This window comes from Mustelus asterias, chromosome 17 (genome assembly GCF_964213995.1).
Source record: "Mustelus asterias chromosome 17, sMusAst1.hap1.1, whole genome shotgun sequence".
NCBI lineage: Eukaryota > Metazoa > Chordata > Chondrichthyes > Carcharhiniformes > Triakidae > Mustelus > Mustelus asterias.
Genome location: NC_135817.1, coordinates 68,936,327 through 68,956,815, shown reverse-complemented (window position 1 = coordinate 68,956,815; position 20,489 = coordinate 68,936,327). Strand labels below are relative to the sequence as shown.

Sequence of the window (20,489 nt, the reverse complement as noted above, 5' to 3'; positions counted from 1 at the left end):
TTGCCTTGATGCATTCCCTGACTTCCTTTGTCAGCCATGGCTGCCTAATCCCCCCTCTGATAACCTTTCTTTTGTTTGGGATGAACCTCTGCACTGTGTCCTCAATTACTCCCAGAAACTCCTGCCATTGCTGTTCTACTGTCTTTCCCACTAGGCTCTGCTTCCAGTCGATTTTTGTCATGCACATGCACTTAAATGGCCGTCACGCCCATTTCGGGCGCGGTCCCACTCGCAGCCATTTTTGAGCCAAGGTAAAGGGGGAACCGGCGCGGAGGAGGGCACGGATCGCGCTACTCGCCTCACGCCCGACAATACCAAGTTTTCGTGCCCGAAAACGGGCGCAACGCGATGGTAAAATCGGGCCCCTGCTTTCTGTCACATGAGCATCGAATCTGTTTTTTTCCATTGTCTTATTAATGGTCTCAAATGACCTGGGCATTGACAGACAATAGTGTTCCACATTCACCCATTTACACACACTGTGATAGAATGGATTTTCTTCACACCCATTCCGTGGAATTCCATTCCAAAGACAAGAAGTCTGTAGGTCCATTTTGAACTAGCTTCTGAAATTATTCAGACAATGGCAGCCATTATTCCACCGGCAACGATCCATTGCATTTTGCCGCCTTCTCAATGAAGTGTCCCAAAATGTTATTCAGATTTTAACCTGTTGCCCTGGCACGCAGGCTAGCTACCAGGGTCTTATATAGTTCCACGTATTTGACAGAAAAGGGAAAAAGTCATCTGACCTCTTGACTCCATTTTATTTCAAAAGCAAGGTGTCCATTATACATTTTGTTTAAAAGTAGTGTCAATTTTCCATAAATCTGTGAGTCTATGTATTGAGCGAGCATGAAATACACTCCTCCTATGTCTCATCACCTAAATCTATAATCATAACCTTATATTTCCATTCTTCCTTACACACTTGTCCAGATTCGCCTTAAATATAATTGTGCAATTTCCTTCAAGCACTCCCTGTTGTAGCGAGCTCCAATTCTCACCACTCTTTGGGTAAAGACGTTTCTCCTGAATTTCCTCTCGGTAATTATCTCAAACTGATGGCCTCTAGTTATTCTCTTCCCCACAAAAGGTAACATTCTCTCTGCATCCACATGGTATCTCTATCAGTTCACTCGATCCTCAGCCTTCTTTTTTCAAGAGAGAAAAAAAACCAAACTGTCAATCCTTCCACCAATATGGCGGCACGATGGCACAGTGGTTAGCACCGCTGCCTCACAGCACCAGGGACCCGGGTTCGATTCTGGCCTCGGGCCACTGTCTGTGTGGAGTTTGCATGTTCTCCCCATGTCCACTATCCTCACACACTCAATGATGTGTGGGTTAGGTTGATTGGCCATGCTAAATTGCCCCTTAGTGTCGGAGGGACTAGCAGGGTCAATACGTGGGGTTACAGGGGAAGGGCCTGGGTGGGATTGTTGTTGGTGCAGACTTGATGGGCCAAATGGCCTCCTTCTGTAGGGAGTCCATGTATACCCATAGATTACTGGTATCCCCTTCAGTGCCTCTGTAATTTCTTTATAATGTGGTGACAGAAATGTATGCAGTACTTGGAAGTCCGGTTTAATCGAAGTCCAATACAGGTTTATCCCGACTTTTCAATTCTATCAATCTAGAAATGAGGAATGGGACCTGGTTTTTCTTTCTTTATTGCCTTGCAAACCTGTGGCATAAACTTTGGTGATTATTGTATTTCTACTCTGAGATCCCTTTGTTCCTCTACCCCACCGAGACTTGCATCTTCCGAGTAATAACTGACTTCCCTATTCTTCCGACCAAAATGTACCACCTCACATTTATCTGGGCTGAATTTAATTTGCCAAATATTTGCCCAACCAGCAAGTTTATTAATGTCCTCCTGTAATCTGTTGCGCTGCTCCTCATTGTTGACGAGCCCCTCAGTGTGATTTAGAAATTGTGTTTTGATCCCAAAGTCCAAAAATCAAATTGAGGTTCATGGAATTGAAGGCAGCTTCACCTTGAATCATCATAGAATCTCTACCTGGTCAGGAAATAGACTGTGGAGAAAGAGACCTAGTCAGGAGAATGAGCAGGTAATCTAATTGGCGGAATGTGACACGTGACGTTCTAATAGGATCTGAGTTGGGGTCTCAACTACCATATTCACCATTTTAATTGGAGACTAGATCGCGCAACAGGAAGTCACATATCCAAATTTACTGTTGGCAGCATGACATGTGGCATTGTAATCGGCATTGACGGAAGCATAACATTGCAAATCACTATTAATAGGTAAAGTGGATAGACAAATTACAGCAAATGGATTTCAATACAGGCAAATATGTGGTCACCCACTTTGAATCCATAAAAAATAGAATAGAAATAATGAAAAGCTCAAAACAATGGTGGTCCAAAGAGACTTGGACGCTCAAATAATAGACCATTAAAATGCTTTGGACAGGTGCAAAAAATTAATCAAAAAGACTAATGGACTTTACATGAGTTTACATCTTCTCCTCGTGTCTGCGTGGGTTTCCTCTATTGCTGCAGTTTCCTCCCACACTCCAAAGATCTGCCGGATGGGTTGATTGATTGGCAATGCCCCCTAGTGTCAGGGGGTTTAGCAGGGTAAGTACGTGGGGTTACGGGGATAGGGCCTGGGTGGGACTGTTGCCAGTGCAGGCTTCTGCACTGGAGGGACTCTATGATTCTATGGCAGGGGTACCAGTCGCTGTTGTACAAACTGACATCTTGTGAATGTCCTGGGCCTTGGCAGTCTTCATTGCCACCACTGTGTCCGGATTCCTGCGAATACATCACGTATTGACCCTGCGAATTCCTCCGAATACTCAATACTCTCCCGATATAATCCTCTGCTGCAATATTACCAAAATGGGGCCATGTGCCAATGGCTATAACTGTGTCCTTTCTTCCGTTCACTTCATCCAGTTTATTAGAAATGTACAGTCTCCAAGTTGGAAATTTGGTTTAATTGAAAGACCATAAAGATGAAAATCCGTTGTGATGACGTTTCCCACATTCACAGCAAGATGAGGAAATCAGAATTTCCAAGATTAATGAAACAGAAAAGATGTCAGTATTTAACACACTCAGCTGTAATTTTGCTGATGCAAATATATGAGGGAGGACCGCACTGATTCAGGACTCGGAGGCCATGGAAGCCCCCTGGATGGTCAGGGGACATGGATGGGCAGTACCCATTTGGCAGTGCTCACCTGGCAGTGCCCACATACAAGGGAAGAAAATAATTATTTGTTTCCTGTGGCTGGGAGAGAGGTTGGAGACAGAGACTGGAAGCTGGAACTGTACCCCACAATAAAGCTGCTGAGTGTGTCCCCAATAACAAATCACGTCATAGAGTCATAGAGGTTTACAGCATGGAAACAGGCCCTTCGGCCCAACTTGTCCATGCCGTCCTTATTTTTTTTAAACCCCTAAACTAATCCCAATTGCCCACATTTGGCCCATATCCCTCTATATCCATCGTATCGTGTGTTTGACAAAAGGGCAGAAACATTTTTACTTGAATGGATAGTTAGGATTTCAATTAATTTTACAAACTGCAGAGATATTCCTTCCTTTTTACCTCAAAAAAATATTTGGAAGTGCCTTGTGATGTTTCACTGAGAAACAGCACCACCTGGTGGAATACTGAGTCATTTGGATCTGGAAATTTCTCAGGTTCATAAGAAGTCTCAGCATTAGGTTAAAGTCCAACAGGTTTATTTGGTAGCACGAGCTTTCGGAGCGCTGCCCCTTCATCAGGTGTGTAGAGGTGTGAATTGTCTCAAGCCAGGACAGTTAGTGAGATTTTGCAAGACCAGGCAAGTCATGGGGGTTACAGATAGTGTGACAAGAACCCAAGATCCCGGTTGAGGCCGTCCTCACGCGTGCGGAACTTGGCTATCAGTTTCTGCTCGCCGATTCTGCATTGTCGTGTGCCTTGAAGGCTACCTTGGAGAACGCTTACCCAAAGATCAGAGGCTAAATGCCCTTGACTGCTAAAGTGTTCCCCGACAGGAAGGGTACACTCCGCCTGGAGATTGTTGAGCAGTGTCCATTCATCCATTGTCGTAGCGTCTGCATGGCTTGAGATAATTCACACCTCTTTAAGCTGTGCTTAACCCTCTCTCCACTCACATTGCCTGCAACGGTAAAGACTTGATTACTTGTTAAGACTCGCATTCCAACCATTATCTTGGAATTGAGTCTGTGTCTATATATGCCCTATTTGTGAACCCAACTCTTCACTCACCTGATGAAGAGGCAGTGCTCTGAAAGCTCGTGCTACCAAATGAACCTGTTGGACTTTAACCTGGTGTTGTGAGACTTCTTACTGTGCCCACCCCAGTCCAACGCCAGCATCTCCACACCAGGTTCATAAGGGAGAAAATGGACACTCCAATTAGCTTCTAGGCCTTGGGCTGCAGAGCGGGGGAGGGAATAATAAAACAGCCATGTTCAATTGCTATTCAATAATGCCCCACACTCGAGAGCTTATATGAAGTGGAATAAGTTAAAACAGAAAATGCTTGAATGCAGGTTTGGCAATATCTGTGGAGTGAGAAACAAGAGTTAATGGGTGGATTTTTTCCAAAAAAGTATCATAACAGCAAGAAAATCTGAGCCAGTATGTTTGGTGCAGACTCAACCGCAATAATCCCACGTTTAGTCAGTTTTTGGGTGAGTGGTGAGTTGTGCACCGGTTCTGGGTGTGGTGGCAGGGCCTAAGCATGCAGGTGAGCCCGACTGCAAAGCGATTGGGTGATGTTTTGAAAGGCTGTCCTATCTCACAGTGCACTGGGAGACTCCCTCCCCCTCATCGGTGGTGACATGTTTCTCAGCCTCCTCCCCGACATGGATCGCTGACATCTGACCTCCCCTCCTAACAAGCCCCCCTTCATGACCCACCCCTTCACAACCCCTCCCATCAAAATCCCCTGTCATAACCCCACCTGCAGAGCCCCCCACCTTTATGATTCCCACTCGGACTCACCCCCACTCAGGCATGCTAGAGGATCAAACACAAACAGAAACAGAAAATGCTGGAAAACCTCAGCAGGTCTGACAGCATCTGAGGGGAGGGAATTGAGCCAACGTTTCGAGTCTAGACTAAAACACTCTGACAAAGGATCATCCAGGCTTGAAAAGTTGGCTCTATTCTCTCCCCACAGATGCTGTCAGACCTGCTGAGATTTTCCAGAATTTTCTGTTTTTGTTTCAGGTTCCAGCATCCGCAGTATTTTGCTTTTATTTTAGAAGATCTAGCACATTCCCTGGAGGATCCTTAACTTTGAAGTCATTAATTAATTCCTGCTCATTACACAATATTAAATCCAGAATAGCCTGCTCCCTGGTTGGTTCCACAACATATTACTCTAATAAAGAATCATCAATACATTCAATAAACTCTCCCTCGAGGGTACCCTTGCCAATTTGAATAATCCAGTCTATGTGCATATTAAAATCTGTTAGAAGTTTAACAACACCAGGTTAAAGTCCAACAGGTTTATTTGGACTTTAACCTGGTGTTGTTAAACGTCTTACTGTATTTACTCCAGTCCAACGCCGGCATCTCCACATCATATTAAAATCACCCAGGCTACTTACAAACCCCATGAATTTCCTGATTTATACTGTGCCCCACTGCGGAACTACTGTTTGATGACCTGTAGATTACTCCCACCAGGGACTTTGTTTCCTTTGCTATATCTTATTTCTACCTGGACTGATTCCACATCTTGATCTCCAGTGCTTATACCATTCCTCACTACAACACTGATCCTTTCCTATAAATGGATTTGTTTTCTAATCAGCAGTAAGAAGAGATTACAACCTGCCTCAGAGTCCACAGTTCAGAACAGATCCTGGTGTTGAAGCAGAGTAAGAAGTTTAACAACACCAGGTTAAAGTCCAACAGGTTTATTTGGTAGCAAAAGCCACACAAGCTTTCGAAGCTTGGGCTTTAACCTGGTGTTGTTAAACTTCTTACTGTGTTTACCCCAGTCCAACGCCGGCATCTCCACATCGTTGAAGCAGAGATCAGAGGAGAGTGAAGAAACATCATTATTGGGTGTGTTATACAGGTCGAAAGGGCAGAGAACTGAAGACAGAGAGAGCAGAGGATTGTGGATTGAAGAAGACTCATTGCTACTGTTTCGGATTTGCTGGCGCCAGTCCAATCATTCAAAGAAGGGATTCAAAGTAGGGAAGGGATTCTCTGCAGATTCTGTGCTATTAGAGCTGGCATAACCTGGGCACGGGAGAGTTGTAGATATGTGCATTGTCAGGAACATTGGATAGAATAAGGCTGCTGGTGGGAAGTGAGAAATCCTACATACCAGAGGCTGAGTTGGAAAGACGATTAGATTGCATTGGGAGGTGATGTGAATTCTTGTAACAATGTGAGGCAGATCTTTGTTGCATCAACTACAATAGGTCCCCATGAAATGGTGACTCCTTTTCACTTTAACGTCACAAATAAAGTAGTGAAAATATATATGTTTAATATTGTTCAGTTCCACTTTAACATCACAGATTTGCTTTTCTGTGGCATGAACATGTGACATTTCCCTCCCGCCCACAGTCCTTCTTCCCACCGCTCCTGCCCTTGCTTGCTTCCTGCCCATGCTTCCTGCCCATGCTTCCTGCCCTTGCTTCCTGCCCTTGCTTCCTGCCTTTGCTTCCTGCCCATGCTTCCTGACCATGCTTCCTACCTTTGCCTCTGAGCCTCACTTTCCTCCCAGGCACGACATAAACTAAAACGCTGACCTTGTGCAAGGTGACCACCCTGACATTTTGGGTACTTGTCCTGCACCCATTGTTCATGAGGGTTTAAATGGATGATTGGCACTGGATGAAACTAAAGCCCCCAGATAAAAGGCACAATAATAGGTGTTTGGGGAGGTGCGGGGGGGGGGAGCAGTCCTGCTTGGGTGACAGTGCTTATAAGGCAACAGCCTTCATCAGATGGAAGAGGGACTAGAGAAAGAGGGAGAAGACTGGGGGATGAGTTCCCTCATACTGGCTAGAGAGCAGAACACTGTTATCACCAACTACTGAGATTAACACACTCTGTATTAACCATTAACCATAATATTGGGATCAGCGAACCCAATATTAATTGGGCCATGAGGGGGAGGCTAGAGAGGCAGCACTGCGGGGGTCCCAGGCTAGCCAGCGATCGGGCTGACAGATCAGGACCACTGCGCATGCGTAGAGTTCCAGAACCGTCAGACTCTGGCGCGAATAGCCCCCCCCCCCGGGTTTTTAATGAGATTCACGATTGGGACCTCTGCATTGCACAGAGTGCAGAGATTCAGGTCTAAAGCCACACTGAAAAAAATAGTTGTGATCTAGAACTGTTTTCCCACGAATTCAGCACTTTTGGGAGAATCATCCCCCATGTCTCATTAATCACCACCAAATCATACCCCTTTTTGTCTTTATTTCCATTGTTAACTCATTAATTCTATTTAAAATGCTACGCACATTCAGATACAAAGCATTTGTGTTTGTCCTATTATTAATTTTCCCTACCCTTGTATGATTCCCTGGTGGAATTTGATGTTCACACACCCTTTCCCTTCCTTTCAATATCTGCTAACAATTCGCCTCACCATTAACCTGTACTCCTACCTTCTCCTTACATTTGATTTTTAAAAATCTCCATGCAGCTGAACCTCCCCCCGCCCCGCTAAGTATTTAGTTTAAAGCCTTAGCCACAGCCCTAGTTATTCAATCTGCCAGAAAACTGGTCCCAGTGTGACTCAAGTGGATCCCGTCCCAGCTCCACCTTTCCCCAGTATTGGTGCTAATGTCTCATGAACACAAACCCATTTCTCCCACTTCAGTCTTTAAGTCACACATTTACCTGTTTAATCTTATTGACCCTGTGCCAATTAGCTCGTGGCTTAGGTAGTAATCCGGAGATTATTACCTTTGTGGTTCTGTTTTCTAATTTAACACCTAGCAGCTCATTTTCCCTCCACAGAACCTCTTTCCTTGTTCAACCGATATAGTTGGTACCTACATGGACCACGAGAAATTCTTCTGCAACCCAGATGAGATATCCTTAACTCTGGCACCAGGTACAACACAGCCTTCAGGACTCTCGATCCGGGCTACAGAGAAGAGTTTCTTTTCCCCTAACTATATTATTCCCGAATATACCTACATTTCTCATTTCTCCCCCCCTTTCAATGATTCCCTGTACCACAATGCTTTGATGTGGAGATGCCGGCGTTGGACTGGGGTAAACACAGTAAGAAGTTTAACAACACCAGGTTAAAGTCCAACAGGTTTATTTGGTAGCAAAAGCCACACAAGCTTTCGAAGCTCTAAGCCCCTTCTTCAGGTGAGTGGGAATTCTGTTCACAAACAGAGTTTAGAGTGTGGGCCATCCCCACACCCCCACTTCTTGCCTTCAAACAACCGTACAACCTCAAACAGACCATTGTCCGCAGCAAACTACCCAGCCTTCAGGAGAACAGTGACCAAGACACCACACAACCCTGCCACAGCAACCTCTGCAAGACGTACCGGATCATCGACACAGATGCCATCATCTCACATGAGAACACCATCCACCAGGTACATGGTACATACTCTTGCAACTCGGCCAACGTTGTCTACCTGATACGCTGCAAGAAAGGATGTCCCGAGGCATGGTACATTGGGGAAACTATGCAGACGCTGCGACAACGGATGAATGAACACGGCTCGACAATCACCAGGCAAGACTGTTCTCTTCCTGTTGGGGAGCACTTCAGCGGTCACGGGCATTCGGCCTCTGATATTCGGGTAAGCGTTCTCCAAGGCGGCCTTCGCGACACACGACAGCGCAGAGTCGCTGAGCAGAAACTGATAGCCAAGTTCCGCACACACGCGGACGGCCTCAACCGGGATATTGGGTTCATGTCACACTATTTGTAACGCCCACAGTTGCGTGGACCTGCAGAGTTTCACTGGCTGTCTTGTCTGGAGACAATACACATCTTTTTAGCCTGTCTTGATGCTCTCTCCACTCCCATTGTTTTGTTTCTTAAAGACTTGATTAGTTGTAAGTATTCGCATTCCAACCATTATTCATGTAAATTGAGTCTGTGTCTTTATAAACTCTGTTTGTGAACAGAATTCCCACTCACCTGAAGAAGGGGCTTAGAGCTTCGAAAGCTTGTGTGGCTTTTGCTACCAAATAAACCTGTTGGACTTTAACCTGGTGTTGTTAAACTTCCCACAATGCTTTGGTCAGTTTTCTTAACCTTTTCCTACAGTCCCTGCTCTCAGCCACACATGGAGCAAGAATCTCAAATCTGTTGGACAAGGGCAGGGGTTGAGACTCCTGCAAGTCCTACCTTTTGGATCTCTCTACCTGCCTCATTCGCAGTCACAACCTCCTGTCCCTGATCACTGACCGAATTGAAGGTAGTTAATCCAAGGGGTGGGTGGTGACTGTTTCCAGAAACACAGCGACCAGGTAACACTCCCCCTCCCTGATGTGTTGCAATAACAGATAGTATGACATGAACCCAAGATCCCGGTTGACGCCGTCCTCATGCGTTCGTGATCTTGGGTTCATGTCACACTATCTGTAACCCCCACAACTTGCCTGGACTTGCAAAATCTCACTCGCTGTCCTGTCTGGAGACAATATACATCTCTTTAACCTGTGCTTAATGCTCTCTCCACTCACATTGTCTGTACCTTCAAGACTTGATTAGCTGCAAAGAATCGCATTCCAATCATTATTCTGTAAATTGAGTTTGTGTCTCTGTATGCTCTGTTTGGGCAATAAGAGGTCTAACAACACCAGGTTAAAATCCAACAGGTGTATTTGGTAGCAAAAGCCACTAAGTTTCGGAACAGGCTGTTCCTTCGTCAGGTGAGTGGGAGTTCTGATCACAAACAGGGCACAAAGACACAAACTCAATTTACATGAATAATTAATAGAATGTGAGTCTTTACAGCTGATCAAGTCTTAAAGGTACACGGTACATACTCTTGCAACTCAGCCAACATTGTCTACCTGATACGCTGCAGGAAAGGATGTCCTGAGGCATGGTACATTGGGGAAACCATGCAGACGCTACGACAACGGATGAATGAACACCGCTCAACAATCACCAGGCAAGACTGTTCTCTTCCTGTTGGGGAACACTTCAGCGGTCACGGGCATTCAGTTTCTGATCTCCAGGTAAGCGTTCTCCAAGGCGGCCTTCACGACACACTACAGCGCAGAGTCGCTGAGCAGAAACTGATAGCCAGGTTGCACACACACGAGGACGGCCTCAACCGGGATATTGGGTTCATGTCACACTATCTGTAACCCCCACAACTTGCCTGGATGTGCAAAATCTCACTAGCTGTCCTGTCTGGAGACAATACACATCTCTTTAACCTGTGCTTAATGCTCCCTCCACTCACATTGTCTGTACCTTTAAGACTTGATTAGCTGTAAAGACTCACATTCCAATCATTATTCATGTAAATTGAGTTTGTGTCTTCGTGCCCTGTTTGTGATCAGAACTCCCACCCACCTGACGAAGGAACAGCTTGTTCCAAAAGCTAGTGGCTTTTGCTACCAAATAAACCTGTTGGACTTTAACCTGGTGTTGTTAGACTTCTTACTGTGTTTACCCCAGTCCAACGCCGGTATCTCCACATCATGACTACCATCGACACCGCAAACTGTCGGCTCCAAGTGGAGAGGATCTGCAAGAAGATCGCGCATATCGACACAGACATCAAGTTTCTACAAAGATGCAAGAAAGCAGACAAGATACCGAAAGGACTACAGATCACGAACCCACTCAGGTCAACCTATAACACAGACTACGCTGAGAGACTTTGCTGTCGCACCTCTGTCACATTCCTCAAGCACCTGATACACCAGCTCTACAGCAAACGCCGCATCCTGGAAACCAAGATAGAATCCATATTCTCAACTTGCGCTCAGGACGCAGACCAGCTGCAAAACCTTGCCAAGCAGATGAGACAAAGGAACTACATCATCTAGATGCACACCAAGAACAGGAAACTTGAGAAACTCGGCATCACCACCAGCAGCAACCAAGCCTCCCCCGGTACCACAGTAGAAAACAGTACCACTGCAGGGAAGTCCATTGTCAACTTGTCCGACTACACACTTCAACCAGATGAAATCGAAGTTCTCAGCCGAGGGCTCAATTTTTGCCCCACCACCAAAATGGACCCCATCAGTCTCACAGGAGACACAGAGGAATTCATCAGACGAATGAGGCTGTGGGAGTTCTTCCACAAACCCCAAGAGGCCAACAGCGAATACAATGAGACAGCTAATGAACCAGAACAGCCGACAGAGAGATCCACAGTGCATCCGAAGAGGAAAGAGTCGAATTGGACTCCTCCGGAAGGCTGCTGCCCTCGACTTGACATGTATGCCCAAGCCATCAGGAGGTGCGTCAACACCAAATTCATCAGCCGCACTCACAAGACAGCCCCAAACATCACCCAAGCACAACGTAACGCCATCCACGCTCTCAAGATCAACCGCAACATTGTCATCAAACCAGCAGACAAAGGAGGGGCCATCGTCATACTGAACAGAACGGATTATTGCAAAAAAGTGTACCGACAACTGAACAACGAGGAGGAACACTACAGACAGTTACCCGCAGATCCGACCAAAGAACACACCCGTCAACTCAACACTCTGATCAAGACCTTTGATCCGGACCTTCAGAGCACCCTCCGTGCTCTCATCCCACGTACTCCCCGCGTTGGAGATCTCTACTGCCTCCCGAAGATACACAAGGCAAACACACCCGGCCGTCCCATCGTATCGGGCAATGGGACCCTGTGCGAGAACCTCTCCGGCTATGTCGAGGGCATCCTGAAACCCATTGTACAAAGAACCCCAGGTTTTGTCGCGACACGACGGACTTCCTACAGAAACTCGGCATACATGGAGCAGTTGAACCAGGAGCACTCCTCGTCACAATGGATGTCTCGGCACTCTACACCAGCATCCCCCACGATGATGGCATTGCTGCAACTGCCTCAGTACTTAGCGCTGACAACTGCCAGTTTCCAGATGCAATTTTACAACTCATCCGCTTCATCCTGGTCCACAATGTCTTCACCTTCAACAACCAGTTCTTCATCCAGACACACGGAACAGCCATGGAGACCAAATTCGCACCTCAATATGCCAATATCTTCATGCACAGGTTCGAACAAGACTTCTTCACCGCACAGGACCTTCAACCGATGCTATACACAAGATACATCAATGACATTTTCTTCCTTTGGACTCATGGTGAACAATCACTGAAACAACTCTATGATGACATCAACAAGTTCCATCCCACCATCAGACTCACCATGGACTACTCTCCAGAATTGGTTGCATTCTTGGACACACGCATCTCCATTAAGGACAGTCACCTCAGCACCTCACTGTACCGCAAGCCCACGGATAACCTCACGATGCTCCACTTCTCCAGCTTCCACCCTAAACATGTTAAAGAAGCCATCCCCTACGGACAAGCCCTCAGTATAAACAGGATCTGCGCGGATGAGGAGGATCGCAACAGACATGTCCAGACGCTGAAAGATGCCCTCATAAGAACAGGATATGGCGCTCGACTCATCGATCGCCAGTTCCAACACACCACAGTGAAAAACCGCACCGACCTCCTCAGAAGACAAACACGGGACAGGGTGGACAGAGTACCCTTCGTCGTCCAGTACTTCCCCGGAGCGGAGAAGCTACGACACCTCCTCCGGAGCCTTCAACATGTCATTGATGAAGACGAACATCTCGCCAAGGCCATCCCCACATTCCCACTTCTTGCCTTCAAACAACTGCACAACCTTAAACAGACCATTGTCTGCAGCAAACTACCCAGCCTTCAGGAGAACAGTGACCACGACACCACACAACCCTGCCACAGCAACCTCTGCAAGACATGCCGGATCATCGACACGGATGCCATCATCTCACGGGGGAACACCATCCACCAGGTACACAGTACATACTCTTGCAACTCGGCCAACGTTGTCTACCTGTTACGCTGCAGGAAAGGATGTCCCGAGGCATGGTACATTGGGGAAACCATGCAGACGCTACGACAATGGATGAATGAACACCGCTCAACAATCATCAGGCAAGACTGTCCTCTTCCTGTTGGGGAACACTTCAGCGGTCACGGGCATTCAGCCTCTGATCTCCGGGTAAGCGTTCTCCAAGGCGGTCTTCACGACACACGACAGCGCAGAGTCGCTGAGCAGAGACTGATAGCCAGGTTCCGCACACATGAGGACAGCCTCAACCGGGATATTGGGTTCATGTCACACTATCTGTAACCCCCACAACTTGCCTGGATGTGCAAAATCTCACTAGCTGTCCTGTCTGGAGACAATACACATCTCTTTAACCTGTGCTTAATGCTCCCTCCATTCACATTGTCTGTACCTTTAAGACTTGATTAGCTGTAAAGACTCACATTCCAGTCATTATTCATGTAAATTGAGTTTGTGTCTTTGTGCCCTGTTTGTGATCAGAACTCCCACCCACCTGACGAAGGAACAGCCTGTTCCGAAAGCTAGTGGCTTTTGCCACCAAATAAACCTGTTGGACTTTAACCTGGTGTTGTTAGACTTCTTACTGAGTTTACCCCAGTCCAACGCCGGCATCTCGACTCACCCAGCACTCAGAACCCATGCCAATATTTGCATAAAACTCACCCACCTTTCATAGATTCCAACCTCACATCCACCTCTCTGTCTCTACAAACCTTCAGCTATTCACCTATAGCAGGTTCAACATCCAAACAGTGCAGTACAATCACTGCAATCCTTCCCTTTCTTGCAGAACAGGTCACATACAACAGAAGGACACAGCAGAGAAGCAGCAAGCGCCAGATACAAGCTCATCTTCTGAGCCTGATGGAGGAGATTGTTCTCCCCATCATGGGGCGGCTGAAACAAACGCTTCAGCACCTAGCATCATGAAAGTAATTCATGTTGCTGCCTTATGCTCCTTCTCAATTGCCACCTCACCCTAATCCTGCTATCTGGTACGATGTGCAAGCTGCTGATTGTGTGACCATCCGTGTCATCCACCTTCCTCGCCTCATGTCCTGATTTCAAATACCCAATAACTGTGACCATCCCAGCGACAGTGTACCCAGGAGGAAGAGTGGGACAGCAAGCACACACCTGTGACAAGGAAGCACCATCAGTTAACCTGACAATCACAGGCATCAGCTCAGATACACTGAAACGCAAATCCAGATTTCGGATCAGAGCTTGGCGTGACATCGGGCATGAGTGGGTTCCAGCCAGGACAAGGGGAAAGGGTAACATGTATATTAACAACACTCCAGGGCAGAGTCACAGGCGAGTTCCGCTGCAGAGGGTTCTTATGAGAACATTGATAGGGAAGCTTACAGAGAACTCTGACAAGCATACACACCAAGATAGTTGATGTACTAGCCTCCTGTCATGATCAAGGAGCCAGGCGGTGGCAGAGGGTGTCATGTAGAGCTTGGGGCACCTCCTTTCCCCTGTGAAAATGGTGGCCAACTTTGTCACAGCACTAGCGGTGACACTAGGGACAGCATGATAGCACAGTGGTTAGCACCGCTGCTTCACAGCGCCAGGGACCCCGGGTTCGATTCCCGGCTTGGGTCACTGTCTGTGTGGAGTTTGCATATTCTCCCCGTGTCCGCGTGAGTTTCCTCCAGGTGCTCCGGTTTCCTCCCACATTTTGAAAGACGTGCTGGTTAGGTGCATTGACCCGAACAGACGTCGGACTGTGACAACTAGGGGAATTTCATAGTAACTTCAGTGCAGTGTTAATGTAAGCCTACTTGTGACTAATAAATAAACTTTACTTTAGCGATCCCAGCTGTGAGGCAGAGTTTCGTGGCTGCTGTCTCGGCTTCCATTACAGCCCAAGCAAAGGGCATCCAAAATCCCCGTGCAACATCTCTGGTGTCATTAGCCAGCTGACACTAGGGGGTGGTCATTGTTCTGAGGAAATACCCTGGTTCTCCATGAAACACGAAGATGAGGAGGATGGCTGCTGCCAGGATAGCGGGCATGATGCACATGGTCACACAATTATATACTGATAGAATGGTCACCATTGTGCTTCCATACCTCTCCCCACTGTCATGGGGTTCCATATGTTTATAGTCATTAGCAGCCTACACCACTGGAAACCCCATGATTGTGACAATGCCCTCTAACCCTGCTTTGCCCTCCTGAGGGACAGAATGTGGCTTTCCTGGTACAGGTAGCCACTATCTCCTCCCAGATAGAGTGAATAGTTGGAGTTTTTGAAAATGTCACCCGCTCCCAACTAGAAAAATCCAGGCACGTAAAAGTCCACTGCCAGTAATTTCTACAGCCATGGACGGCCCCCGTCCTTACCCTGGTGCAAGCCTTCAAGTTGGGTTGCAGGTACCACTGTTCTGTCACTAACCTTCTCATTGAACCCTGAGGCAACTCAGGCACTGCTTCAGAATGAGGTGAAAGCAGGACAGACGTTGATGAAAAGCCCCTTGGTGAGCCCACTTTCCCCACCCTCTTCATAGAGCTTCCCTATCTGCAGCCTGAACTCAATTTCTCTCTTCACATTGCAGACTCAGAGATGCTTGCAACCACAACGCTAACCAAATCCTGGTGCCTCCTTGAAAGTATGCAGCAGCTGTGGAAAACAGTCTACAGAATGTACAACAGCTAGGTAGAACCAAGTCAAAAGCATCTTGCTTGAAAGTTGGTAGCTGGTTTTATATTTGTGGGATCAGTGTGGGGTCCAGAGGAATTGGGGCAGATCATCTTGCTGAATGCTTGTTGTATTGGGAGCAAACTACTCAGTATTCAGTGGGCATGGGCAGACCAAGACTGTAAAACAAATGTCGGATCAACCAGAATGGTTGTCATAGAATATTAGAAACTTTACAGCACAGAAGGAGACCATTTGCCCATCGAGTCTGCACTGCCAGCAATCCCACCCCAGACCCTATCCCCACAACCCCACATATTTACCCCACTAACCTACACATCCTGGGACACTAAAGGGCAATTTTAGCATGGCCAATGCACCTAACCCACACATCTTTGGACTGTGGGAGGAAACCGGAGCACCTGGAGGAAACCCACGCAGACACGGGGAGAACGTGCAAACTCCACACAGACGATGACCCAAGCCGGCAATTGAACTTGCGTCCCTGGAGCTGTGAGGCAGCAAATGCTAACCACCGTGCCACCATGCCGCCCATGTTGTGCATCATCATGATCGCTATTCTCCTGAGATGTCTAGTGCACACACTTGTGCTAATACCCTTCTCAACATGGGTCCCAATGTGGGTCATGTCTGACATGGCTCATGCCAACTATGACCATGCCTTTTTTGCCTTCAAGGCTTCCACAGTGCCGGCAACAGTGACGCTATAGACCCCAACTTTGTGCCCAAAGAGGACCTGTGGTGTTTTTATAATTTTGAATCAAATGTCTAATGCAGTACTTGGGGGCGATTCTCCCATCCTCTGTGCTGCTACAGCAGTGCAACAGGCCAGGAGACATCAGTGGTGGCTGTTTCGCGGGCTTCTCACTGGGCACCTGGGCCTCCACGGTAAAGATGTCTGATGTAATCAGCTCTGCGTCAGAAATCGGTATGGAGTTGATTACCATGTGGAAATGAGCATTTCCATATCATCAGTGGGCCTGGGACTCACTGGCATCACCTCCACCCCCTCCTTGCTGCCAGGAGTGGTTCAGTGCAGCGGGTTTACAACTGCTCCCCACTATCAGGGAACAGGCAGCCCAACACCACTGGAGTGAAAAGAGGCCATCGAGACCCTCCCAGGAGGTCAGGGTACAGGGCAAGTCCCCCCTCCCCGACAAGGCAGTGACAGCCTGGCTCCCTGGCACTGCCCAAGGGGCAAACTGGCATGCCCAAGTGGCACCTTGGCACAGCCCACCGGGCATCGGGCAGTGCCAATGGGGTGCGGCCAGAGGGGGCGGGGTCTATTGGGGGACTGTTTGGTGAGGGTAGGGAGTCCCATTGCCACTCTGTTAGAGGATTGCAGGCAGAGGGAGGGAGAGGAGATTGGGGCTGGCCATCCAGGTTGGGGCGGGGGGTGGGGGGGGGGGGACATTGGGGCTGTCCCGGAGTCGGGGTTGCGGGGCTGGTCAGCAATCAGGAGGCCGGCAATGCGGGGCCACTGCGCATGTGCCTATCGCGGTGCTGACAGATCGGTGATGTGCAATGGCCCGCTCAGCGCTATGTGCCGGCCTCTCCAGCGGGAATAGGCCACGCCCACTGATTTTCAGAGGTAATCCCACTAGGGCGCTCTGCAGTGTCGAAGATGCAACCTGGAAAATCTGCTAAAAAACCAGCATTCACGTGAATTGAGGACTTCGAATTTTTTTGGGAGAATCCCGGTCCTTATCTTTGCACAGAAGGACACACATATGAGAGAAAAACATCAATTTCATTCTTTATAATGATGGGTTTGGGGTGTATATTGTGTGGCAGGTAATGTGCTATTGTCATATCCCAGGCATCCACAAACGCCACTTTGATGCCTGTGAACATCTTTCTCATCACTAAATCAAGCTGGTATGCGTACCAGTCGCTGTAGTAGGGAATGACATTTTCTGGATGCTCTCGGACATTGGCAGTCTTTATTACAACCACCGTATCTGGACTCCTGTCTAATAACAGCAGAATTGACCTCCTAACATTCTGTAGTCTTCGGATGTACACTTCCACTGGGAAAGGAGTGAAGTGGGCCGTTAAGGCAATGGCGATGACTGTGTTTTTACCTCCTTTAACTTCGTCCAGTTGATTTGAAATATAGTGCAGATGCTGGCTCGAAATGGTGCTGAATTGGATCGGTGGGCCATGTGGACGATATTCTACCACAATGTCGTTTTGTAAGTTCACAGCAAGGTGAGGACCAACCTTTATAGGGTTGCCAAGATCCAGTCTTTTGAGACCTAAAACAGAGAAGATATTTAAGCTTCTAAGCTGCAAAGTTACCGATGTTAGCAGATATGAAACTGGGAGGGTACATCATTTCGTAATAGATGAGTTTGAGATATAAATCACACAGTTGTTTCTTGAACCAAGCACAGAAAGGGAGTAAATAAGCATATACTTCCTGTATCATATTAGTTGGCTTCCACCTCCTTTTAAAATAAATTGGGCCGAAATTTATGGAAAACATTCGAAGTGCCAAACCTTGGCGAAAATGGGAATCGCACCGATTTTTTGGGGTGAGCTCCCAGCCGCAATCATTCAGCACTCAGTTAAATAAAAGGCCAGATGCGATTGTAGGGGGAGGGGCAGAGCCTAATCTCACCAGTGAAGCCGGCTGCTGAGCTCTTGGGGGCGCCATTACACAGGTGCCCCGGTCTCCAGCTATACTGGGAGATCTCCTGTTTCCCCACACCCCCCATCACGGACTTCGGGACCCCCCCCCCACTCCCCTGCCAATTGCACTCCGTGCCAGTCTTCGCTCCCACCCATTGACCTCGGGCAGGACTTTACAGTTTTGGGGCGAGCAAGTTTGTAAACTCCTGCCCAAAGCATTTCTTTCTGTAGCTAGAACTCTTCTTCTCCACTGCGCAGTCCTTTCATTTCCTGAGTCTGTTTATCTATTTGTCCACAGAAACTATTTTATATAAATAGATTATGGAATTTCAATTAATTTTACAATATCCACATATTCATTTGTTTTTGCTTATTTGAATTATTTGTAATGGTTGCTTAATGCTTCAATGAGAACAAATACCGCCTGGCGTTCTGCTGTCTCGATCCCCCTTATCTCTCTCTTTCTGTATTTCCTGCTAAGATTTCCCTCAGAATTTCACCCTTTGTCTTTCTTTAACAGACCAATCATTTCCTGAAAGCTTTCTCTATTCCCTCTGTTAAGTCTCTCCCATAACTTTTCCATACTTCTCGTTTTCTGACTTATTTTAACTTTTTTGAATTCCAAAATTGTTAACGACATCCAGCGTTGATACAAAGACCAATCACAATGAGGGCAAAACTGGATGGTGATGTTGTTGGAACACAGTTCTTTAGGTGTCTCAATGAGGTGATCTTGAGACTTGGATGCGTAAACATTTATTGTTAGTTTTGAACTATTTACGGGTCTTATATTACTGGTTTGCATGATGCTGCTTCCATGCAGATAGGCTGCTTCCAGAGTGTTCTCTCTAAGCTGTTCTCTGAGTCAATTACCGTGTGACTCTTTACATCAGACCATGGGAAGCGATGGCCTAGCGGTATTATTGCTAGACTATTAATCCAGAAACTTAACTAATGTTCTGGGGACTAGGGTTCGAATCCCGTCATGGCAGATGGTGGAATTTGAATTCAATAGAATAAAATCTGGAATTAAGAATCTACTGATGACCATGAAACCATTGTCGGAAAAAACCCATCTGGTCACTAATGTCATTTAGGGAAGGGAGCCTGCCATCCTTACCTGGTCTGGCCTACATGTGACTACAGAACCACAGCAATGTGGTTGACTCTCAATTTCCCTCCAAGGGCAACTAGAGATGGGCAATAAATGCTGGCCAGCCAGCGACGCCCATGTCCCATGAATGAATAAAGAAAACGGTTGGTGCTATTCTCCAGTCTCACATTAACCTTTGCTCTGCCGAGCACCTGTACACTACATTGGCATGAAGGCTTATAACACAGCCTGCTGTAGCCTGAGAGCTACAGCAACATGTGTGAATGAGATAAATTGGAAGTGTGAGCTGGGAAGGTTGAGAAGCTTGAACCTCCACAGCAATGGTCTCAACCACCTCTGACATGTGGGAAATGCTTCAAAACACGCAAGTAAAAGAAAAACAACTCAGGGCCTGTTAATGGGAGTGAGGTTGGAGTCCAGCGTCTGGAACTTGAGACAGCAACAGAGCAGAAGTGAGGAGATCATCTGAGATATGGAACGGAAAAGCTGTCATGTATATTCCAACTAACAAATATTTTGTATGAATAGACAGATAGTATTTCAATTAATTTTACAATATTCACATATTCATTCGTTTTTGCCTCAAATATTAGAATTATTTGTAACGGTTCCTTAATGTTTCAGTGAGAACAAGCACCACCTGGTGTTCTGCTGGTCATTTTTTGACTTTGATTCGATTTATTATTGTCACATGTATTAGCATACAGTGAAAAGTATTGTTCCTTGCGTGCTATTCAGACAAAGCATACCGTTCATAGAGAAGGAAACGAGTGCAGAATGTGGTGTTACAGTCATTTTTAGGGTGTAGAGAAAGATCAATTTAATGAAAGGTAGATCCATTCAAAAGTCTGATGGCAGCAGGGAAGAAGCTGTTCTTGAGTCGGTTGGTGCGTGACCTCAGACTTTTGTATCTTTTTCCTGACGGAAGAAGGTGGAAGAGAGAATGTCCGGGGTGTGTGGGGTCTTTAATTATGCTGGCTGCTTTGCCGAGGCAGTGGG

General features: G+C 47.0%; 1 protein-coding gene across 6 annotated transcripts in view; it reads right to left on the bottom strand.

Annotated features, from left to right (window-relative positions):
• Positions 1-603: 603 nt before the first annotated feature.
• The window catches only part of LOC144506591 (NXPE family member 3-like), a 45,134-nt gene continuing 25,248 nt past the window's right edge, over positions 604-20,489 (bottom strand). For 4 of the 6 annotated variants that reach the window (XM_078232925.1, XM_078232924.1, XM_078232921.1 and 1 more), the window contains one exon: positions 17,153-18,000. In XM_078232925.1, coding sequence (XP_078089051.1) covers positions 17,447-18,000 — 554 coding nt within the window. In that variant the 3' untranslated portion in view covers positions 17,153-17,446. Of the gene's footprint in view, positions 4,561-17,152; positions 18,001-20,489 lie in introns of those variants that run through there. The other 2 variants (XM_078232922.1, XM_078232926.1) reach the window with 2 other exon arrangements.